At 40.5% G+C, this 24452-nt stretch overlaps 3 protein-coding genes across 3 annotated transcripts in view; 2 read left to right on the forward strand and 1 right to left on the reverse strand.

Annotated features, from left to right (window-relative positions):
* Positions 1-9185, forward strand: part of myo1d (myosin 1D) — a 95365-nt gene extending 86180 nt beyond the window's left edge. The window contains exon 22 of the mRNA XM_072666767.1: positions 4539-9185. Coding sequence (XP_072522868.1) covers positions 4539-4695 — 157 coding nt within the window. The 3' untranslated portion in view covers positions 4696-9185. The remainder of the gene's footprint in view (positions 1-4538) is intronic.
* Positions 9186-10388: 1203 nt separating this feature from the next.
* On the reverse strand, positions 10389-16935 carry cdk5r1b (cyclin dependent kinase 5, regulatory subunit 1b (p35)). Its single transcript, XM_072667813.1, has 2 exons — positions 16519-16935; positions 10389-14695 (listed from the first exon to the last, which is right to left on the reverse strand). Exon 2 carries the CDS (start codon positions 14465-14467, stop codon positions 13553-13555), a length of 915 nt encoding a protein of 304 aa, XP_072523914.1. The 5' UTR covers positions 14468-14695; positions 16519-16935; the 3' UTR covers positions 10389-13552.
* A 784-nt stretch (positions 16936-17719) lies between these two features.
* Positions 17720-23773, forward strand: psmd11b (proteasome 26S subunit, non-ATPase 11b). Its single transcript, XM_072667001.1, has 13 exons — positions 17720-17824; positions 19312-19413; positions 19541-19737; positions 19858-19915; positions 20050-20244; positions 20354-20498; positions 20902-20962; positions 21071-21133; positions 21227-21352; positions 21552-21587; positions 22398-22449; positions 22588-22730; positions 22853-23773. Exons 1-12 carry the CDS (start codon positions 17734-17736, stop codon positions 22728-22730), a joined length of 1269 nt encoding a protein of 422 aa, XP_072523102.1. The 5' UTR covers positions 17720-17733; the 3' UTR covers positions 22853-23773.
* The last annotated feature ends 679 nt before the right edge of the window (positions 23774-24452 follow it).

Below are 24452 nucleotides of genomic sequence, written 5' to 3' on the forward strand. Positions count from 1 at the left end.
AAGTGAATTGCTGCAGCAGAGTAATCTTTATCTTACACTTAGCCAAACGAAACAAATCTACAGTTTAACAGCAGCCTAATGAATTAGCAGACTCCTCAGAATAGAATTCATATTTCATCCTTTCCATTTTTTCAGATTATTTCATAGATTCCTCTTATCCATCATAATTAAACCTGATTCTTCATTTTATTAAAATTGTCCTGGTGAAACTTAAATATAACCCTAACCCTGCAGAGAATCAATGTTTAGGTTTTGTGATGAGGTTAATGTTGGGGTTTATTAATAGGTATTTGGCTGCAAGTTGTAAGTTTAAGCATTCTTGGACAAGTACTAGTAAACAGCAGTAAACACTGCCTCTGTAGCTAATTAACCATAAAACACAAAAAATCAGCACATCCTAATGCGCAGTCACTTTCTGGCAGAAATCACAGCTTACAGGTGCTTTTTGTCCTTCATTTCTCCTCACTTGATTTGTTTCCTACTCAAATACCTTAATTTCTGAGATGTTCCTGGCTTGTCTTTGTCACACAGCATGTTTATTATATAAAGGTTTATTTACATTAGCTTATCATTTTCTGTTCTGTTTGTTAGGGGACTATGAAGGCCATCTCAAAAGCTTCAGTTTGTGTCTCCTCAGGTGGTGGTTTTGATGCATGTTTTGGATCATTATTCTTTTGCTAAGCCAACCTTGTTTCAGTTTCAACGTCGTCACAGATTGTTTGACATTTGCATCAGGGATTTGCTGGTATGTTAGGGAATCCATTCTACCCTCCACTCCTATAACATTACGAGTGCCACTGGCAGCAGCACAACCTCAAAGCATGCTAGATCTACCCCCATGCTTCACAGTTGGCAAGATGGTCTTTTAATGAAATGTGGTATCTTCTTTTCTTTTGTTTTGAGATCTTTAGACAGTTAGAAGAACTAGTGCTTAGAAGTAGAGAGAGTCATTGAAAGGCAATGTATGGTTATTTATTGTTCAGTTAAGTCCATTTAAATTATTTAACCTTGGTCTGAAACTCAAATTACCTGATCATTCATGAGCAGGATCGGTCAAATACTAACACGATCAGTAGTGTCAACCCTAGACTGCTGTTTTAATAGAAAATAGGGAGGGCTGATGTTAGCGACTCTGTTTTTATCCTCCTTTGCTGTACAGCAAAGTTTATTATTAGCAACCTCAGAGAGGTGCTTCCATTCCTGCTTCAGCAAGAGGAAGCAGAGAGAGTGACAGGGCAAGAGAGATGTAAAGAGATGTAGAGAGAGGGAGTAAGTCAAAGGGTGAGCCCTGGGCACGTGAGGAGTGTTCTGAAGACATGTGAGGAATAGAGGGAGAGGGAAAGAGAGTGAATTCCAAGAAAGTGTATTGTTCCCCTATGCTAGTACACAGAGGGTCTGTGTGGTGGGCTGAGGTGAAGGATGCTCCCCAAATCCCAGAAAGCACCATGTGTAGTTCTCTCTGATGTTGTGGGGGCTAGTTGGCCTGAAGCATGTCTGCTATTTTTGGAGAGTAGAGTGAGACTGTGTGTTAGACACGCATTCATCTTCTCTGCCTGCATTTTCTTCGTTTCTTCCACCCCTCCAAAAAAAAAAAAACCCTCCTCTGATCATAGACGTCCTCTGATAGGGTGCAGATAGACACCTGTAGACAGCTGCACTCACACCCACAGGCACACTAACACTGTATTGATCAGAAGAGGCTGATGTTTTTCTAGGTCTCTGAAGCGCAGGAGCATCTGCTGGTGTTGGTAAAAGATGAAGGCAGTTGTAGGAGTGTAACACAGGGGGTCATCTCTCTCTGTCACTCTCATCAAAAGAGTCCTGCAGAGTGCATCCGTCCTCAGAACTCTCTATGCTGATGTCCAGACAGACAACTGTCTGTTTATTTACCCAGCGGTCTGTCTTTCTGTTCATCTATTTGCATCTTTCTGTCTGGATCTGTCTGTCTGTCGGGTATCTGTCTGTGTTTCTCTACCTTCCTATCTCTGTCCTATCTATCTCGCAGTCAGTCTATTTGCCTCTCTTTGTATCTTTTTTCTACCTATAAAGAGTGTCATGCAAAAGTTGCTGTTACTAAGAGTAATTGAGTGAGTAGAGGGTAAACCATTTTAGTAATAGAACCAATTTTGGGTGGAAAAAGAAAAAGGAGTGCCATACAGATCTTCGGGCAGAACACAAGATTTGAGAACTATGATGACTTCTATCAAGGTCCCAGACCTTAATTAGCATCAATGCCAGGAAGAAAAAAAAACAAACAAGAATAGTTGAGAAGACTTTTAACTGGTACTTGCTGAAGTAGTAAGGGCTGACCATGGAGGATGCCCAAAACTTTGCTTCAGGCCCTTTAAACTGTAAAATCTGAAACATTTAAAAAATAACCTTGCTTAAAATATTAAAGAAATGCCATTTTTAAACATCTGAAATTTCAACCTAAATGTTTGCATACCACTGTATCTCTCTACATCCCTCTCTCTCTGTCTGTCTGTCTATATATCTCTCTTCATCTGTGTCACTCTTTCAGCATCCTTCTCTCTCTCTCTCTCTCTCTCTCTCTCTCTCTCTCTCTCTCTCTCTCTCTCTCTCTCTCTCTCTCTCTCTCTCTCTCTCTCTCTCTCTCTCTCTGCCTCTTTCCCTCTTTGGTCTGACTGAATCACTGGAGGACACAGACCGCGGTGGAAAAGAGAGCTAGAATGAATTGATTTTCCAGTGGGTTCTGTTGTGTGTTTTGCTCAGTGACTAGACCCAGAGGAAGTGTCTCTTCAGTGGACAGCTCAGAGTCCTCCTTTTTACTTTCTGTTTGTAGAAGTCCCTGCTCTGTTTTTGAAGAACCCTTGCTCAATTTCCATCAAAATTACTACTTGTGGCAAGTGCCAACATGGGCATCAAGGTGTAACATGGTTTCTTTTTGGCCAGCTGCAAATAGCACATCACATTTATGCACGGTATTGCAATATAGAGAATAATATCTATATAATATCATCAGTATATCAGTCAATCAGGGATTTTTGTACATTTAAAAATAGCCTGAGATTGTTTAAATACCACCTTCAGATGCAGTTATCCACCCCTAGTAAACAGTCGATACGTTGTATGGCTTCCTCTGCAAATGTCTTTGTCCTCTTTAGACTGCACTTAGACTGCATCCAAGCACCTCCTTTGTCTTTTCCTTCCCTTCTATCACTGATTTGACATAAGCTGCTGATCGTCTTATGTCTGGTTTAAAAGGATGACATTACGAAGCTTAGCTGAAGAAGAAGAAAGCTGCTAGACAGTGAGATTTAGCAGTAATGGCAATGAGCGAACGGTGGACGAGTCTTACATCAGCAGATTTTTGCTTTCTGTGAACTGCATAATTTTGGAAACATAAAAGCATCTAAAAATCATCTACTTACATAAGTTCAACTCGGATAAAACAAAGAGGCTCATTTTACAGCGGCTTACTGTAGCCTGCAACAGAACACACTGTTGCTCTTCCCTGCTGTTTTCTAACAGCACTCTTCTATGAAGTGATGAGATGGAAAGAGAGGCAGGGAATGATGGATGTTGGAGGAGACAGTTATCAGATAATGGCATCCTATTGGCTGACAGGTGGGACCATAACACACGGAAGAGTTTATTGGGTTGCTATAGAGACTGCTGGTGCAGCAGCCAGGCTTGTGTAGTAACTTATGGAGATGTGTGGGATGGCAGCTTTATTGTTGTGAGGGTTTCTTTCATCGGGGAACTTTCTTACGTAAGCTCTTAAGGCCGCGTCTCTGAATCACGACCTCAGATTAGCAGATTATTGAATCGTGATGTTCTTTTTGCCGTACTACTTGCTGTTGTTCTCTAAGATCAGTTTTTATTTTTACTTCAGCTTCGTTCCATAATGTGAATGCTTTATCCGGTCCCAAAATAGTCTCTTTTAGGAACACTGTGTAATGAAAGGGGTTTCTTAATTTAGCATGATGTCTTTATAGCATCCTTTTGGCTGATTGGCTCTGTGGTGATCTGGTAACGGGTACATTTTCAGTGGCTGTGTACAAGAGAGTTGAAGGGGACGAAGCCAGAGCACTCTGGTTTTGTACCTAATGGTTTATTAAGAAAGAGCTTAAAAGGGCTTTGAGGTGTAGGGCTGATTAGCTACTCAAAAAGTGAGGTTTGCGTAAACACATCTGTGAGATAAAATAACGTCTGACCTCCTAGTAAATTTCTTATGCATTTTAGTCTCTCCCTAAAAAAAATCCAAAATCACATTCAGTTGATTTTTTTTTTAAAGAGAAAACTGTCCATCTACTCAAGAACTCCCAGGGTGATACACATAATACCCAAGAGTGTTCTTGGCTTTTATGAAGCACTGTTAAATTAGGTAATTTTGAATAATTGTGTCCATTCATTGTGCAACTTTCTTGTGAAGAGCAGCTAGTGTTTTGAAATTATAAAAAAAAATAACTTTTTTTATTATTATTAATTTGATAGTGGCATCATAGATCCTTCTGGCAGTATTTTCACTGGTCTAATGGATTTCAATTGTTCTTTGTCTTTTTCTTTCTCTGTAGTGAGAGGAGGAAGCTTCAGGTGAACATCGTGAGTCCCATTCAGTGCAGTATGAATGGGAGAAAGTGTACTGTCGTGGTGGAGACCAGGATCAACCAGTCCCAGCCCGACTTCACCAAAAGCCGATCAGGCTACATCCTAGCAGTACCAGGAAACTGAGGGACGAGGATGGGGGAGTGCAGAATATCTCCTGCTTTCAAGATACAAGAGCCTCAACATTTAAGCCATACCAAATTGGCCTTGATATAAGGCAATATTTGTTTTATTTTTTTTAACCACGGGACATCTGAAGAGAAAAGTCTAGGATTATCCCTAAATGTAATATTCCCACTCAGATATACTTAAGATGATTCATCCAAAAACAATGATGAAATGCACTTAATTTCTAAGAAGAGATCAGTGAGATCAGTGACGTCATATTTATTTACCATTTCAGCCAAATGAAGGGAAACCATACATGCAATATTTATAGAAATCATGTTATGCAAGGCTTAGAAATATCAAACTGATGTTTTGATATGCTGGTATGGGCTTTTCTGTTTTCTTTAAAGAGAATATTTTTGTTTTTGATATCGTGTTCATTTGGGATCTAGTATGGCTATGTTTTAGATATGTATATCACAGCTCCTAGTGGCCATGTAGCAGACGCTAAGACTTGTTCACTACAGGTTTTGTAGAGGGATATGTTGAGCATATCCGTAACTTTCCTAAGTGCTCAGAGAGGAGCATTAAAATCTCTCATAACTTAAAAACTTGTTATGCATATTTTCAGTTACGCAGATGTAAAGGGGATTATATATTGTGTATATATAGATCACAGCTACACAGTTGATTTTAGCAGGTTGATGAGACCAGAAACTGTCAACAAGGAGCCAGAATTTTCAAATGCCTCTTGGCTTTATTAGCAGTGATGCTGAATGAGTGGCTTGCTAAATATGACTGAAAAATTTAGAGTCATGCTCTCTATCAAACAACGAAGCCAGAAAGATACCATTACTGAACCTGCCCTTAGTAGATTGAGGAATGTGATCAATCGATCGATCGTTCATGCTTTCTTTTGCATTAAGCTGCGGTCACACTGGGCTTCTGTCGGCGGATGTTTGTGCGCAAAATGACATTAATTTCAATGGGAATTAGCGCCAAAAGTTATTTTTGCCAGCAACTTCCAGTGGAAATAAGTTTTAATTGTGAAACTTTACTTCAATCTTGGTAAACTTTGACACATGAATTTGCATCCTTGGCCAATAGCGTGCCTCCTCTGAAGGGCCAGCCCAGCTCTGGACTTCCAAGACAAAGGAGATGCTAATGTTGGCCATTTCTAAGCATGGCCGTTTCTTCCCCACTTGTTCTAAATGAGCTAATAAGAAATAGACTGCATACGCAGTCAGTCAGTAGACGTCATCATCTTTCTCTGATTTTACCGTACGCTGCAGGAGCGTATGCTAATTGCTAATCATGCTAATTGCTAGGATAGCTCCTCAGCTGAGAGGAGCTGACACACATCACCCTCTGACCCAACCACAGCAGTTAACTATAGTTTTACACTAAAATGCTCACTTTTGTATTTTATTGTATGTAACCCAGTTAACTAGTATGCTAATGGTGAAGTTAGCTCCTCAGCTGAGCAGAACTGAACACCTAAATAATCTTAAATCTCCTATATATTATCTTAAATCAGCAGCATACAGTATAATGACATGGCATAATTATGTTCCTGTGTGTGTGTGTGTGTGTGTGTGTGTGTTTTTTTTTTAATGTCTATGGTATCTGCGTTAGCCAGCCTGATGATTGATAAGCTAGCACCAAGCCAAATGCATTTTCTCCAGGACAGTTTGAAGTTAGCATGCTAACTTCAGCCCCATTCACGCCCAATTCACAACTTCAGGTGTCTAGTGTGGCTGTGGCTTTAGAGTAAGGCAAGAGGACACATTTGAAGGGTTAAACTTGACCTATATTTAATAGAGTGATGGTAGGCAGTTAAAATCAAAGTATATGAATTAGATTGAGTGCTATATACGGTATATCCTATATTAACGTCTAAAGGGGTCAGCTTTCACACTGCATATGTTGCCAGTAAAGATGATCTTTAAGGAGAATATGATTTGTATGGCATGAATATAGATTGTGGGACGGACCTTATGTGTACTTTTGTAATAGAGGAAAAGAAAAACCGGTAACTTTGTTGACTCGTGTTAACTAAATCAGGACTGCATGGTTTTAAGTGGGAACTCCCAGAGTGTCTGGCCTAGTTTTAAAGAGACGTTCTCTGAGAGAAGAAGCAAGTGCCACTGAACAAATTGCCTGCTGGTCTTTGTTCCCTTATAATTACTGTTCCATTGTACTCTTCTAACTCGGGGTTTGGGAGACCAAAGAAAAAAAAATGTAATCAGACAGCTAGGATCATAGCATTTGGCCAAAATCATTGCTAGCTTATGTCCGTATTAATCTAGACTCTGTGATTCTGAAATGTGTCTACTTGATTGGGTGTTGGTTTGTAAAATAAGAGCCTTGGGCAAAATGTAGAGGTTGATCCAGGTAATTTTAGCTCCTGTTTTAACCTAACCAGTCTTCTGATTATTCTGCTGCACATTTCCAGTTCCAACATATTCTATTGCTTACATGTCTGTGTATATGTGCTTATATAGCAGTTAGTTTGCATTGGAACAAAGAAAAGCTGACACCCCTCACATTTTAGAAATGTAACATTGTTCCTAGTTCATCGTTCCCTTCTCTTTCTCTTCTTTCTGCTCTTTTTATCCCTGTGTCTCTTTCTGTATTGTGTCTGTTGGCTGTTTGCCATGGCTGGGTAAACTGTGCCACCATGCTTAGAGAGGGAGAGAGACAAAACACAATGTACCCCCCATGCCATGGGGAGACGGAGCCAGACGCTACAGCCTTTTCCATCACTGTGGCCCTGGCACTGAGACAGCACACTCCTGGCTTACATATTCCTCACCAGCAGAACATGGAAAATAGACTTGCGTATGCATGGAAAATGACCAGTCCATGCTCCGCCCCCAAATATGTGCTTTTGTTTTGTGTGTTATGGCATTGAATAAACTTTATAACATTGGCAAAAATCTTAATGAGAATCTGAAGGACGTAACTTCCTTTAGACTCTCATTATCAATGTAAAATGATGTTCAACTTGTGCTTGGGCGTGATCACACTGACATTAGCCATGCTTTCTAGGTCTGGATTTTTGAAAAAGCTTTCAGTACCAGTACCTTGATTTAGATACTAATTGCCAAACAATACCTTTTCCTCCAATTCCTAAACCTAATGTTTTGGAGATGTTCTGAGCCAGTCATCTTACCATGTAGCTATCGCACTTTGGCTATTGTAAAAGTGGCTCAGATCCTTACACTTGCCCATTTTCCTGCTTCCAGCATACCAACTGACTGTTTACTTGCTGCCTAATATGTATATAACATTAAAATCATGCGAATGAAACCGGCAGCCAGTTAGCCTAGTTTGCTAAAACTAAATATTTGGGTAAGCTACTGACATTCGGTACTGAATGACATTCTTCTATTGTTTAACTAATTCGATTGGTACTATTTAAGGTATTGAAGTTTAATATCCAGCCCAGATTATTTCCATTGCCTCAGATTGCTAAGATACTACATATTCTATGTCAGTAGTGTGGTATCTGGAGAGTCAACTAAAAAAAAAGTCCATTCTTGCAACAATTGCAATTGCAAATATGTAAGAATGCGATTGTGGGTGGAGCATGTGTAGATCAATTGATTGAGTTTATGTTGATTTCAGGTTATGAGTTAAAATTGTAAATTGCTGATTTTTTCCATTTTAAATGGTTTTGTTCATGTAATTTATTACATTTTCTTTTATAAATCTGCTTTCAGAATCATTTCTGTAACAAACATGATGGATGAAGGCCCAAAAGGCCCCTGCCAAAAATCATCATTAATCAGTCGCCAGATATTCTGCACTTTTGCTTGTGTTCAGAACTGTACTGTACATTAATCTGCACTCACTCTGTACTCACTAAGAGACACACTATCCTCTGTTTATTCTGTAAAGAGAGTCTGGTTATTTCTTGGTTGTATCTTGTTATATTAATTCATTCATTCATTCAGTCTTGAGCTGTAGTCATCTGCTTGTGTCGGTTTATGCTGTTCTTGCTGGTGATCCTACATGCTTTGTCATTTGAACAAAGTGGCGAATAGCTTAAGGCCCATGATAACCTGTCAGCACCTTTATTTTACTTGCTCTAATATGTATAATTTTGCTATTCAATGTTTTTCAGCTGAGACCAATGTATGTGCCTAATTGTATATTTTATATATTTAATTAACACATTAAAATTATTTGTAAACGTCATGCAGGATTCAACCAAATAAAAAGAAATATTCTAAATATGCAAATTAAGTGTTTTCCACTTGAGCCATCAACAGTTATCTTATTTTCATATTCAAACCTTAATTAAAAGACCATTTTTTTGTTGTTTTTTTCAGAACCCAGAAATAGAATTGAGTGAATTATCTGATTTGTGTTATGTAATCTTTAAAGAATGACTGACATTTTTGTTGTCCTAATATATATATATTTTTTTTTATATAATACCACGTGGGTTTATGACATGCTGTTCCAAATATCACTGCTCAAATAAACAGCGCCCGATCCAAGACTTTTGCTTCCAGGTGGTGATATAATGTGGGTATATATTTGTTTTTTGTTGTTGTTGATCATCTTTGTGTCATAATGTTCATAAATCCAGCATGAACAGCTGTGTTTACTGCCAGTGCTACCAGTGACGTTTGAACGTGTCCAATCCACTCACTGCCAGTTTGAATCATGACGACAGCACTTTTGCTGACTGATCTCGCAACCAGCACAGTTTGTGCTCTGATGAGGCCTTATCCGCCTTCTCACACTTTTAATCTAGGCCGTATCTCACACAATCCAAGTGCTGTGTTACAGTACTACACCAGCCTGTAATTCCTGAGATACCTGCAGAATTCCCTTTAATCAGTTTGCTGTTAAAGTGCTAAATAGGCAAATCATTAGTTGAGAGCATTGTGATACATTAATATTTGCAATAAATGTTTTGGTTTTTTTTTTTATACATATCGGAACTGGTTGATGAAGGTAAACATTAGCACTGAAATTAGCCATGTATTCCAAAATGACCCTTTTAAATATGCCACCAAATAACTGAACTGAAGAGCGTAATCAGATTTAATAATTATTAGTCTTAAAAGTGCCATTAAATGCATGTATTGGATAATTTAGTTATTCTTTAAATCGAAAAATTTGGCTCAGAATGAAGGATGCTGTTTTTCCCTTTTTATGGGCCTGGAAAAAAAGAATAAGCTGGCTAAAATAAATGGCTAATTTATGGCATGCCAACAAAGCATAACATAGTACAGCATAGTAGATTCCATCACTTTTTCCAGGCTAGCATTAGCTTTTTTATTTATTTTTATTTATTTATTATTATTTTTTTAAGCCTTGGTTCCATGTCAAGCAGCAGTTACATTATTACACGGTGTGGTCATGTCTTAAGCTGCATAATGTGGGAGCATATGTACTATTTTTTAGCTGTATAGTATAGAGCATATGTCTCCAGCCATGCTCCTGGAAAGCTGCCTTCCCACAAACTTTAGACCCAACCCTAATTGCCCCAACTGATTTAACTAATTACTGTCTTCAGGAGTCCTTGACTGGTTGAATGGGGTGTTAAGACTTTGGCTGGAGCTGAAACCTACAGGATGGTCCTTTGCAAGAGGAGGGTTAGAGATGACTGGTATAGAGTTCAGTGATGAAAGATAAGCAACAAGGGCAGTATTTTGGCAAGAGAGGATAAGGATGGCACACCTTTGCTAACCTTTAACGATCAGTGCATTTTATTTTCCATCACAGTACAAAAATAAATAAAAATAAGCAAAACCAAACTGAAAAAAAGTTCAATTACAGCAACAACTTGGTTTTCTTTTTTGTAAAGAATGTAAATGTAACAGTTCAGTACCCGACCCCACCCACCAGTCAAACACCATTCCATGTTGAATTCTCCTCTAAAAAGCATTGCCTTACGTTCTCCCCAGCCCCTGTAAGAAAAACAACTTAGACACACCTCTATTCAAATCAGCTCTCACACAGTCACGCACACATGCAGTCAATGAGAGTGCCCCTCTTTTTTAAGACTTGTAACACAGTCTTTTTTTTGTTCTACAAAGAATTATGTGACGAGATACAGAAAAAAATGAACATTGTAATCTAGTACTTTTTTTTTTGAAGTTTTTAAAAGCGTTTTCTCTCTTACAAACGACGAGTCAGTGATGTAAGTGAAAAGAAAAATGGCACATCGTTGTGAAGTGGTGGCAACTGATGGCAGGCAGCAAAGGAGGACTCCCCTGTATTAGTCCTGGAGACTTGAAAGCCCCTTCAGTTTCCTCTGAGCAGAATCCAGAGAAAAGTGCTAGTCCCTATGGCGCTACTCAGCAATCTTACTTTGAACCCACTCAGTGCACATTAGCGACCACATTACTGCCTCTCACGTCCTCCACTCCATTCTTGCATGCCCTCTGTCACACACAACAAGGCAGCAGAGAGGGGCAAACCATGCCATTCCAGTCTTCCACACATTCCACTGTTTAGGGGCATTGTTCATACCGAATAGCCATCATAGACACTCAAACTGTGCAGGAATGAATGATCGCATCTGTTTATGACATTTACCACTTTTTCTAGCTCTGTAAAGAAATTCGAGATACACAACTACTAAAAGAAAGCATGCGTAGTTTATCACTTCTGAGATGTTTACAAAGCGGGCAATTACACATCAACCTTCTGTGAACTCCTTATTTGATGAGAATTCAGCTGGATGTCTTAATGTACCTTAATGTAATGAAGCATTCCTTTCCTTCCAACATCTGACATCATCACAATCGCATTTATCCAAATTTAGAACTGACCCAAAATAAGAGTTCCAGCCTTGGATAACTGTTTCATTCAGTGACATTTTGGTCCTAAAGCTCCTCCACCCAGATGTTACCAAGCATGGCTTGTCCAGCAAAAATCCTGCTTTATCTGGACAGAGGTCAAACAGACTGACCCCGTGGCGCCATCTCATCCAGTCCACCGCAGGGAACCTTGTTCCATTAATGTTTGGCTTATGTTGGTTATCTCAGGTCTCTCAGGTCGTCATTTTCTATGGTGACATGAAATGACTTTAAGACATAAATATACTGCCTGCCAATGATTGCTTTTCAGCTATTGATATGTGGAACATCCCAGCAGTTTAGAACCAGAATGGACTTATGTCGCAGGTCAGAGAGAGAAAGAAAATGGTCTGAAACCAGCAGTCTTTTGTTCCTTGTGTACCTGATGAACTACCCTTGGCGTTGCTCAGATTTGAAATTGATTTTCAACTAAGCTCCCAGATGGAACATCCTTAGCTAAATCCTTCCAATGCATATTTGCATCAACTACAATCTTCATTTCCACCAAAGGTAATCACATCTGCCACAAATCACCTACATCTAAATGATACACATGAAAGTAGCCATTGTACCAGTCATCTGTACAATACAATACTACGTTTTTAAATACAAGGGATGTGCTAAGAGAATAAATAAACAGCAATAAATTAAGAGTGAATATTCTCAGTATTAATGAACCATTTCAAAGATCACCCTCCTTTGGTGTGTTTCTTAGACCTACATGATTTTCATCACAGGTATGGCACTGTTTCTGTAAAATTACATTTAGCTTTTTTTTTATTACATTGCTTTTTTTTCTATGGACTCTTGCTCAAACTAGACAGTGACACACTTAAGACAAAACAACTAAAGATACTTTGTAAGATCATGGCTCATTGTAGCAAGCATAGCTAAATAAACTAGATTTGCCTTTTTTCAAATAGCATTCCCTAAATGCAAATGCAATTTCAATGGAAAGAAGTAAATCAAATATTTTATGCCCTCAAAATACCATACAAATTGCATGGCATGCATGCATTCAGTTATATTTCTGAGTAAAAAAGAATGAAACATGTAAATCAATGGATAAAGCCCACCTAGGGAGAGTAGAACATCCACATAATTGTATTTGTAGATGAAAATAAAGTAGGTCCTTCATTTCAGTGTGCCTAACACCTTTAATCTGTTAAACCTCACCGTGCAACGCTGACACTTCTCAGAAATCATCCAATTGTGGCTTCCATGAACTCTCTACAGACATACAGAAATATACATATATGTACACACATCATTAGAGCACGCCTCGTCCTTCATGTGGACACAAACATGTTTGTACATAGGACATAATGCTACTACAGCCAAAGTGTGTATTGATTCAGTGAGCATCCAACAGCATGGCTGCAGTTTAGGAGTACATCTCTCTGCCTTTTAATCGGAGTCTCAGTTTTTATTGTTGGAACAGTCTGGCAGAGACCTTTCCACGAAAAAGCAGTGCACAACTCCAGTAGTCAGTGGCTAGATAGACAGCAGCAGGAGGCCTCTCCACATTCATAGCTGTAAATTGGTGTTCCTACTCAGGTGTTCTCTTGTTTTTTCTCTATTTAGGACCTTTTTGATCTTGTTGTTTTGTCTGTGATTTTGGATATTTAACAAATGAGACTACTTGGGTGCATCCAGGTCTGGCATTTCTGCTTGGGTAAAGCCAAACTAGGAAAAGCTTCAAAATCGAGTTGTTTACATTTGTGTCTGTCTTAAATTTGAGTCTTCTCATCACAGCACATCATACATCCTAAGTTACGAAAAAAGGTTCTTTGAAGAACTGACCACTGAAAGGTTCTTGAAAGTTCTTTTGTGGCACTGCTTCACAGAACCCTTTTTGGCACCTTTGTTTTCAAGAGTGCAATATTTCATTTGTACAGTGATTGAATACTGAACGCATTGTCATAATATAGAAACTTCAGTGTAGTACAGTGTTTTCCCTCTCAGATTCGTCAGTCCCTTAATTTGGTAACCCATACAAAAATTGCCAGACAAGGGTGCAGCTCCACCCTAAAACACTCCTCAGCATCCCCTCACCGGTCCAGCCCAATGAGTAAGCGGCTCCTTTCCTCCTCCTTCTGGCTCTCGTTCTTGAGGTCTGCAAAGACCTGGGTGAAGTAGTGTGGATCCGAGTTGATCTGCAGCATCTTGGCGCTCATCAGGTTAATTATGGACAGGCAGCGGTCCCAGAAGGTCTCCTTGGAGCTTTCTACCAGGAATGGCTTGAGTGGGTAGGAGATTTCATTGCCCATGTAGGAGTAGGACAAGTAGAGGCAGGTGAGAAGCACTGCCTGCAGCTCATGTTCTGTGGCCACTTCCGATGAGACAACATCCCGACAGAGCATGTAAACAAAGACTACATTGGCTGGAGTGATGAACCCTTGGTCTTGCCAGCCTTGCAGCAGTAGGGAACGGTCCACACTGCGCAGCCATAACACTGGGTCAGTTGGGGAAAGGTGCTTCAGGCGATAACATCTCCGGCACAGGAATTCCCCTAAGCAACGCAGGAGCTCACTGGTTGAGGCCTGGACAATAACCCTTTTAGGTGTACCAGGTGCCACATTGGAGCTGGAGAGAGGTGCTTTCTTGACCGAGGAGGCCACATTGTTGGAGCTTTTGGAGCCTTGGTTTGAAGGGCTTGACTGGTCTTGGGTGAACGTGGACAAGTTGGCACAGGACTGCGACTTCTTCAGGTTCTCATTGTTCAAGTGGGTGACATTGTTCTGGTAGGTGGTATTGGGCTGCACTTTCTTAGAGCCCTTTTTCTTGGCCGAAACAGCTACTATCCGTTTCCATGGGAAGACATTGATTAGCGAGTGCCGCTTCAGGTTCTTGTCTTTGGCGTTCTTGCTGTTTTGAACAGCCGTGTAGTGGCCCACCGTTGCTGGGCCATCCTCAAAAAGGGCAGCCTTCCGGTAGCTGGGAGAGAGGGAAAGGACGGTTCCCATTGCGCCAGAGGAGGACGGACAGGGTCTCTAGGTTAGGAGACGACCACAGAATACACCAGGCACTGGATCTGCCTCACTGCTTCCACAATTAGAGACCCAGACACCAGGCTCAGTGTAAGTTCAGCATCAAAATCTGAATTGGTGAATCAGCCCAAAGAACAGTAGTGTCTGAGTGGATGATGGCTGAATGAGTTTCTTCCTTGACCCTGATTTGTTTTACTTCAATACCTGTGAGAAACGAAAGATGAAGTTTATTTACTACCAAGGTCAATTTAACTGTATTTACAGAACTGTATACAAACACTGTATTTGCACTGATTCCAAGTGAAAAATAGGAACATTTCTTTTGAAAATGTTTAAAATATCGGCTGTAAAATCTAAAGAATTTAAAATACCCACTTGCAACCATAAATGTTGGATTTAGTAGTAGTATTTGGACATTACTAAATATTAGTCTAATACAAACTACTTAGCCATTTCCCTCTTTTCCAGTATTAGATTAACACAAGGCTTAAATACAAATATGGGTTTCCTAGACTGCATTTCCTGCATCTCCACTCAGAATTGGTTTGTTGTCCAGGACAAAGCTTATTATCTATCCAGTTAACTGAGTCTATGTGTTTAAATGTATCTAGTTCCCCTTTCTAAAAGTGGGTCTGAACTACTTTAAGGGTCATGCTCAAATCTTATATTTGTACTATACTAATACATGATTTTAAAAGATATGTTGGATGACCAGGTGTCTGCATGCCTTTGTGTAATTTCCAGTGCAGGTAATGTAGTAAAGTACATTAAAATCAACTAATGAGCTTTTAAAATTGCTTGTAAAATTGTCTAGTATCAAATATCAAATATTAGTATCAAATATTAAAAATGACCAGTTAAAAACAAAGAGCTCCAGCATGACAAAACTGTGAATTCCTGGAAAATCCTTTTGTTTCACATTGAAACAAAATAGTCTTACATAACAATAAAGAAATCACAACATCCACATATACCCACATATTTCCTCCTTCAGACCCCTCCAAACCTATACCCCCTTAATGGGACAAAACACTAGACTACACACTGAAAAGCACAGGTGCCTTATCTGATCTTGGATTAAATGTAAACAGTTTCATTGTATTTTAATTGGTGTAGATACTTTCTGGCTCTTCATGCTTTCAGATTTCAAGCAATTAAAATATTTAAGTATTGAAAGATTCTTTATTGAACCAAAAGTGGCTCTTCTAGGGCACCATTTCGCTATCTGAAGGCAGAACAATGTGTAATCGTGATAAGTGTTTATCATAGTCTGTTGTTTTAAATAAAGATGGTGTGTGTGTGTGTGTGTGGACTGGAGTACAGGGCGTGAATTGTGTAGCAATCTCTCCTGCAGGCTTTCCAGTGGAGGCGCAAAATGTAAACACCAGATTCGCCCCCATTAAAACAGCAACCTACGCAGCATTTAAAGCCACTGAATTTACAGATATGATCAATGGATACAACACATACAACATCATATTAACCAGCTCTAATATGGTATCACTGAAGCTTTAAAAAAAATGGCAGTCTGTGATTTCTAAAACTGCAGAGTCTGTACACACTGACCCCTGTTTAATGTCAGATCCCCCATCAAGCATCTCCTCTTAAATATTAAGGTAGTCTAACACTGAGGACATCATCTGCATTGAAGCGTTTCCTCGTTTTAATCTCTCGATGTTGAGGTGGGAGGTGGGTGGGCTTCGGCGCTGCTGTGTGGAGCGGCTGTCCAAGGTCCTGAAAACGTGTGGCGCCCGCAAAACCGTGCCAGGCCGGTCTAAACCCTAATTCCTGCCTGATTTATTGTTATTTTAGGCAATTCCTAACTGTCTCCCAAACATCTGGATTACACTGGACGCTCCAGGCGATCAAATGTTTACATCACCCTCCACTGAAAAGAACGAATAATACATAGAGATTGAACTACATCTCATTCATAATGTGCTGGTAATCTCAATATCCTTCCTGAAAACATTCCTGGACGCGGGACGTGTCCGTACTTGGTCCAGAAAGCGGTTAAATGTACTTACTGTAAGCTTCCCCCCGCGCTGGTGTGGATGTGGGAACAGCAGAGCCGCAGTAATGGCTGTCTGGGTATCCTTCGATATGCTGCGCATCAAGGTGACACGAGAGGACCCGTACAAGCAAAGCGACAATAACAATGATGATAAATATTAATAATAATTTCAGCTTAAATAAGGTGAAACAACGAATCCAGAATGGTTAGAGCCCGTCGTCGCCAAAGCAAGGAGAATATCCGCGCGCCTGTACAGAAGAGCGTGCAGGCACTGCTGTGCTGTGCTGATACTGAATGTGTGTGTGTGTGTGTGTGTGTGTGTGTGTGTGTGTGTGTCTCAGAGATGCTGAGACTGAGGGGCTGGACGGTTCACAGCGGGACAGCGCCGCTCTCTGCTCTATCCTCACTCACTGCTGTTTACCACATCTCCACCCGAGCACACAGAGAGGCCCGCATCGACAACACACTCACACACACACACACACACACACACACTCCTGCCCTCACAGAACAGTCGGGCTAGTGTGTACATTGGCTTGCCTTAGCTAACAGTGGTGTAATGTCGAAAGGAGGAGAATAGCTGTCACAGTAGCAGGAAATAAAGCTAAAAAGTAGCACAGTTAGCGAAAGTGACCATTGCGATGAATTTTACGGTCAACCGGCCAAGAATACTAGCTTAAAATAAAAACAATTAGTTAAAAAATGCATTAAAATGTAGACTTTAATATTTAAAATGTATGTATTTAGTTATTTATTGCAGACTAAAGCACACGAGATATATAAATAACATTTTCTATCATGTGTAAAAAAATCTAATGAATTTTTCTGATAATTATTTCTAGACATTTTATTTAAAATGCCATTTTACAGGCATTATCGAAGGCCTTTGCCTTCCCTCATATGTTTTCATAGACTCTATAAAAATAAAGATATAAGAATCTGTATTTTATAGTTTATTCAACATAAGCTCATTCACGATGTCTGGTCTTGCTTTGAGCATATTTCCCCAATTTCCCATCTTTTTTGTGCATGTAATATTTGAGTACAAGCGTAAACGTTTAATGCAAGTTTGGCGAAGCCCTTTTTAACGCACTACAATACCCACAACACGCCCGTGGTTTCTACCGCACTACAACACCCAGGATGCCCCGCTGCGATCTGCCCCCTGCTTACGTATTTGTGGTGCAGTTCGCGGGTGGTTGTGGGTCTGTAGGTTTGAATAGGGAAGATGGCAGCCGCGGCAGTGGTGGAGTTTCAGAGAGCTCAATCTCTCATCAGTACGGATCGGGACGCCTCTATCGATATTTTACACTCGATAGGTGAGACACTTTATCGGGTTCTGCTTGTCTCGTTTCTTTAACTTGCTCCCGCCGTGAGTTTGGGGAGGCTGTTCGCGGCGAGCTCTGAGCCGGTGCTGCGGTGCTGACTCACTGCACTGTCAGTGCGGCTCCGCTCCGCTCTGCTCGGCTAGCGGACAGTGAATTAGGCAGCGGTGGCGAATCCAGGTCCAGAAAGTAGAAGTCCGCCCCAGGATTGTGTTCCGACCACCTAGGTAGACTATCCGACCTAGTAGAGTTATCCGACGGTCGAAATATAATCCTGGGCCGGATTCCTACTTTCTGGACCTGGATTTGCCTCCATCGCAATCAGAAGGGTAGCCGTGTTAGCTGACTGGCTAACTGGCTCGCCAGTGTTGTTTAGCTATCGCTGGCTAGCTCTGTAATGTGAATGTGAGTTTCACCAATCTAGTTTAGCGTTAATGAACATCTACCATCATCTGTATTGTAGCTAGCAACCTACCGATCCAGCTATATGAGCTGCTACTCATTAGACGCATGCTGTGATTTTTACATTTTAATAATTATCTAAAAATGTAGCGAGCCAAGGTAGCCTAATGTCCTAAAATAACCTTTCCCAATCAGTCTGTCTGTATTTTCATTAGGGAATGATATTGGTTCATTCTGATTTGGCTAGGCCAGCTCGCAAGGTTTAGCTAGCTAGCTACAGGCAAACTGGCTGCAGCAGTTAGTCAGCGATTTAGCTAAAGCTACCGTGGCTAAGCTAACGTTAGACAGTAGATTTGAATGTGCTCAGATTTGTTGCCCACTTGTTGTTCTTTACTGTAATCGTTATGTTACAGAGCTGTAATTTGTACATATGTTCCGTTATTTAGTAAAAAAAAAACAGCTTGTCTGGTTAGCTAGCTTGTTCAGCTGTGTGGTGAAGACATGGTAGCTAGCTAGCGTTACTGCTAGCTAGCTAGTTAACTAGCTAGGCTAACTGGCTTCATAAACAGCCTGGGTGCAACACAAGCTGCTGTTAGGTGTGATTTCTGAAAACCACTACTTGGGAATAACAGTTATTAAACTTATAGGCTGTATACACAAATGTCCTGAAGTATTATAGTAGAAATATATGATTATTAATATTATTTATAAAATATTATAGTTTAATACGTTTTCAGTTTCCTTTTGAGTGAATGGTTTATCATGTTAAGGGAAAAATTATTAAATTGAGGGAATGATTTATGCAGATTTTTTTTTATTTAATGTACTGGAACTATAATTATACTGTATTTTAATTCTCTTTAAAGCAGTACGTGTTCATTTTATTACATTTTCTAATTAGTTTGTCCTATGATGATCAGACTCTCCTTCCAGATGACTGGATGGGTTGTCTGGTAAAAGTCAGACGTACATGTTTGGCCTCACCGTGATCTATCTCTCTCTCTCTCTCTCTCTCCATGGGTTATGATGTGATGTTATTTGCTTCAATGCTCAGTGTTCTCACAGTGCTGTTTCTTCAGTCAGGCGAGATGTTCAGCAGGATGATGAAGAGGCCGTGCGTGTCAAAGAACAGAGCATCCTGGAGCTTGGCACTCTGCTGGCTAAGACTGGGCAAGCAGCAGGTGGGACTCCATATTCTGTAGTGAAACAGTTCTCTCCTCCAAAGAATACCTCCACATCTTTCATGGGTTTTGTGTGAGAACCCTGTGTGTTGAACTTTGATATAATTGTACGCTCTCATTATTGCAGAGCTTGGAGGGCTCCTGAAGTTTGTTAGGCCTTTCCTGATCTCCATAAGCAAGGCCAAGGCAGCACGACTGGTGCGCTCTCTGCTGGATCTCTTCTTGGACATGGAAGCAGCCACGGGCCAGGAGGTAGAGCTGTGTCTGGAGTGTATTGAGTGGGCCAAAGCTGAGAAGAGGACATTTCTCAGACAGGCGTTGGAGGTATATATTTACACATTACAATGCAGTGCTCCACATATACTCACCATTTTTAGTGACTGCATCAGCAGCACTGTCCTTGCACTATGGTCCAGTATATCAGATCTCCCTTTTCTCCTGTAGGCTCGTTTGATCTCCCTGTATTTTGACACCAAGAGGTACCAGGAGGCCTTGCAGTTGGGTAAGTTGTTTAACAAAATTGTTAATTTGGGAGAGAAAAGGAAGTGTAGACTTAACCGGAGAAGGCTTTGTGGCTTAGATTTTTTTGCTGATTTACCTGCTGGAGTTTATTACACAAGCTCTGTTGTCCTACAGGTTCCCAGTTACTGCAAGAGCTGAAGAAGATGGATGACAAAGCTTTACTGGTGGAGGTCCAGCTGCTTGAGAGTAAAACCTATCATGCGCTCAGCAACTTGCCTAAGGCCAGAGCTGCCCTTACCTCTGCCAGGACCACAGCCAATGCCATCTACTGTCCTCCAAAACTTCAAGCAGCCCTGGACATGCAATCAGGCAAGTCTTAAATGTATATTGAACAACACTTGATCTTTCCAGTGGATGGTTCTGCATTTTAAACAGAAATAAAGAGTAATTGAGTTAATGTTCTATGTTTTTGCTGTAGGCATTATCCATGCGGCTGAGGAGAAGGATTGGAAGACAGCCTATTCTTACTTCTTTGAGGCGTTTGAGGGCTATGACTCCATCGACAGCCCCAGAGCAATCACTGCACTGAAATACATGCTTCTCTGCAAGATCATGCTCAACTTGTAAGTAAAAGAGCAGCTTGTAGTTTTACTCATGCCTGTGTGGGAGGCCCTCCTAAGAGTGTGAATTTTTACATGTTGTGCTCATAATGGCCTTTGTTATGTAATGTTGCATTAGCAAGCATAGGCATTTTTGGCACAAGTAATGGGCATTGCTGAAGTGCCCTGGGGCTTGATGACTCATACAGGTATTAATAGTAAAGGCTTGGGAACATCACATTGAAAGTGATGTTTCCTGGCTGTTGGGCAGGCTTCTGCTCTGGTTAAAATACTGTTATTTTAAGTCCTAGGGCAGAGGGTACCAATAATGACTTGTGTATATTGTTTGTTGCACTATTATCATTTAGCAGTGTTTTTCATTGTGCGAAGTTTCATTTTAATCGAATTCTTGGTTTGCTGTTCCCAGGCCTGAAGAAGTACAAGCCTTGATCAGTGGCAAACTGGCCTTACGATATGCCGGAAGACAAGTAAGTGTTCATTATGTGTGTGATTGCGTATGATTGGTAGTGGATTGTTCTCCTTTGTGTACACATGCACAGACTAAGTGGTTCTTTCTTCTTCTTCACCTGGAACAGACAGATGCACTGAAGTGTGTAGCACAAGCCAGCAAGAACAGATCATTAGCGGACTTTGAAAAGGTATAGCAGGCTTGCTTACATTCTCATAGATGACTCAGTGCTTTCTGTTACTTATTGCTTGCCTTTGCTTCTTCTGCATGTCCACACTTGAAGGCACTGACGGAGTACACAAAAGAACTGAGGGATGACCCAATCATCAACACGCACTTGGCAAAGCTCTATGACAACCTGCTGGAGCAGAACCTAATCCGTGTCATTGAGCCCTTCTCCAGAGTACAGGTAAAGCACCAACTGTGACCAAATGCTTCGTAAGCACACCTGATGGAATTAATCAGTTTAATATAAAACTGCATTCTGTCGATTTAGAGTTTCTTTGGCAGTCTGTGTGTTGCTACAGATGTGGAGAGTGTGTCTGGCTTGTGTTGTATTTTTATTTTGAATGCCTTTGACATTCGTTGCTAATTGTTTCCCATTCTAGATAACCCACATATCCGGGCTCATCAAACTATCTAAGGTAAGAACACTGATCGGGTGTAACTGTACAGTTCACCCCCCCAAAAAAAAATTTAATTAATTACATTAATTCTTGTCTACTATATACACTCATCAAGCACTTTCTTACAAAAACTGTTCTAATGCTGGGTAGGGTTTTCCCTCTTTCTTTGTGGCATGGATTCCTCAAACTGTAGGAACCATTCCTTTTGAGATTCTGGTCCCTGTTGACATGACTACATCACACAATTCCTGCAGGTGTTCAGGGGGACTTTCATCCTGAGAATCTCCAATTCTACCACACCACAAAGTTGTTCTATTACATTCTGATCCAGTGACCCTAAAGGCTTCTGGAGAACACTGAGCTCATTGTCAAGTTCATATAGTCACTTAAAAATGGCTTGCTATGTAAGGTGGTGCATTATTAGTAGACGATGGATGAATTGACGCCGTGAAGGAATGCACATGTCTGCAGCAGTACTCAAATATGCGGTGGCAGTCAGATAATGATAAAGCAGTAGGCCTGCACAGTGCATTGTCTTTTCATAGATATTGCAATATGCGCATACCCTGTCATGGACAGCGAATGAAGTGGAACCCAATGTGATGTTCTGCTGTGTGAGCCCATTCAACTTAGAGTTCCATGTGTTTCTGCTCACCACAATTCTAGAGTGATTGGAGTTACCATAGTCAGTTATACTAAGTAAACCCGAACCCCGGTGATCAGCAGAAATACTCATCTAGCACCAACAGTCATGGTCACCCCCCCCCCTTGATTATATATAAATAAAATGAGGGCTGACCAAACCTATGTTCTTGCTTTGGCTTTCAGGGTGATGTTGAGAGGAAATTGTCACAAATGATCTTGGACAAGAAGTTCCATGGTAAGTCGCATCAGTTTGCTAAGTTGCTGATTTGACAGTGCCTGCATACGTTTTCCTCCATTTTAACTGGGACACCTGCAGTGGGTAGCGGTCTCAGTGCTGCCCTCTAATGTTCCATGGGTCTCCCTTTCGTCGTAGGCATTCTTGACCAAGGCGAGGGAGTCCTGATCATATTTGAGGAGCCACCTGTAGACAAGACTTATGAGGCAGCCCTCGAAACCATACAGAACATGAGCAAAGTCGTGGATTCACTGTACAACAAAGCTAAGAAGTTGACATAGGTAAGACAGAGTGTTGGTGATTAAGGTTCTGTCATTGCCTGAAGAAGGCAGGAATTAAAACTTGTAAAGCACATGTTCAAGTGTTTGGTTGTTCTCATTTTTCCCCCCACTCTGTTCCACAGAACAAACGCAACCGGATGTTCCTCTGCAGAGTGGATGTGTGTGTGTGTGTGAGTGAGTGTATGTCTGCATGCGTGTGTGGCCAACATGTGGAGCCTTTTTTGTCAAGGCGAGAAGGGACAATAGAGTAAGACTCACAAAATTGCAACGGGATTCACTTCGCTCCCCAACTGAGAGTTTTTAACTCCTCATTCAATGGACAATTTAATCCTTCTATTCTTTATTTCGCTATTTCATTTTTTTCCCTCCCCTCAGTGTATCTGTCATCGGCCAGTACGGCCATCAGGGAATATTGTACAACTACAATAAAATCTTCAAGTCATCACATAGAAATGTATAACTCTTTTTACAGTTTGAGTAACAACCTCCTGTGGTGCAATACTGCTTCAAGTCCCTGTTATTTCGGGGTCGTAAGGAACTGTGGATAACTGTGATTGTCTCCATTAGTTCTAGTCTCATGGAAGCACATTATTCTGTCTGCAGTAAGTAGGATGTGCCTAACCAGGCATATTAAGGCTGTTAAAATGGTTCTGTAGCAAGCACCGTTGCCAGCAATCAGACCAATCATGGTTATTTTTTCCTGATTTTTTTTTTAAGTTCATATGATTGAGTTTGATGTACAGTTTACTCAGTATACTCTTGATTATACACATTGCAGTTCATGGTCTTTAACTCTAAACATGTTTGTTGTATTAAATTCCCCTTCAATTTCTCTTCTTATCAAGGTATTCATGAATAACGTCTTTTTTTTAACTATTAAAATGCTAATGTTTAACTGCAGTACCAATTGTTTTGTTCGGTTGGACTATATAGCCATTTTAGAGCTTTAGCACAGTACACGAGTTGTAAAATAGCCAGTGTGAATTCAAAAGGATTTTGGGATTTTTTTTTTTTTTTCTCATGTGATCAAATACAGATTTCTTTTCTGAGTTTTGCTGTTTGTGGTCCATGCTGATATATGAGCAGAGTTCTAGTCAAAACTCTTTCTGCATATGTCCCAGTTTAGATTGAGTGCGTAATTAATGCATGGTTTTATGATTTATGTAAACTTATTTGCTTGTGTGCCGGAGCTAGAAAGCTGGACTGAGGCCTTAAATAGAAATGGCCAGAAATGCAAACAACTGCAATTCACTTCATTTTTGGGACAGGCGTATTAGTAACTTTTTGCAGAGTAAGAGTCTACAGCTCCTATTTTATCCATCACTCATGTCATGGGGTCTGTGGTCATACGTGACCACATCATTATAGAGTATTATACCTACAGAACTCCTCAAATAGCCAGCTGTTTCCACAGCTGCAGATACAACGTTTGCAACATGCTACTGGTTTCCTACTTTCATGAATCCATGTCCGATCACTTCTGACGAAGACTTCCTAAAGTAACCTACTGATAACCGTCTGGTGTTGAAATGAGTTCTGACAAATCTTTTTGAGCTGCACCACACTTCAGTCAGGTAGCTGCTTCCAAAGTCGTACAAAATACAACATGCAAATCCTGATCATAAAGAGATTATTCATGTTGAGCACAGTTTAAAAAAACAGTGCTTATTATTGGAACTGGTGACCTTTTATTGAGCTTAATGATCAGCAGGATCACGTCTT

The sequence above is a fragment of the Salminus brasiliensis genome, chromosome 22 (assembly GCF_030463535.1).
Source record: "Salminus brasiliensis chromosome 22, fSalBra1.hap2, whole genome shotgun sequence".
NCBI classification, from domain to species: Eukaryota; Metazoa; Chordata; class Actinopteri; order Characiformes; family Bryconidae; genus Salminus; species Salminus brasiliensis.

Excerpts from the sequence above, each read along its gene's own strand:
- cdk5r1b (XM_072667813.1), bottom strand. The coding sequence starts at position 14,467 with ATGGGAACCGTCCTTTCCCTCTCTCCCAGCTACCGGAAGGCTGCCCTT.
- psmd11b (XM_072667001.1), top strand. The coding sequence starts at position 17,734 with ATGGCAGCCGCGGCAGTGGTGGAGTTTCAGAGAGCTCAATCTCTCATC. Across the intron at positions 19,916-20,049 it reads CCAGGAGGCCTTGCAGTTGG|GTTCCCAGTTACTGCAAGAG; the intron begins GTAAGTTGTTTA and ends GTTGTCCTACAG. Across the intron at positions 22,450-22,587 it reads CTTGGACAAGAAGTTCCATG|GCATTCTTGACCAAGGCGAG; the intron begins GTAAGTCGCATC and ends CTTTCGTCGTAG.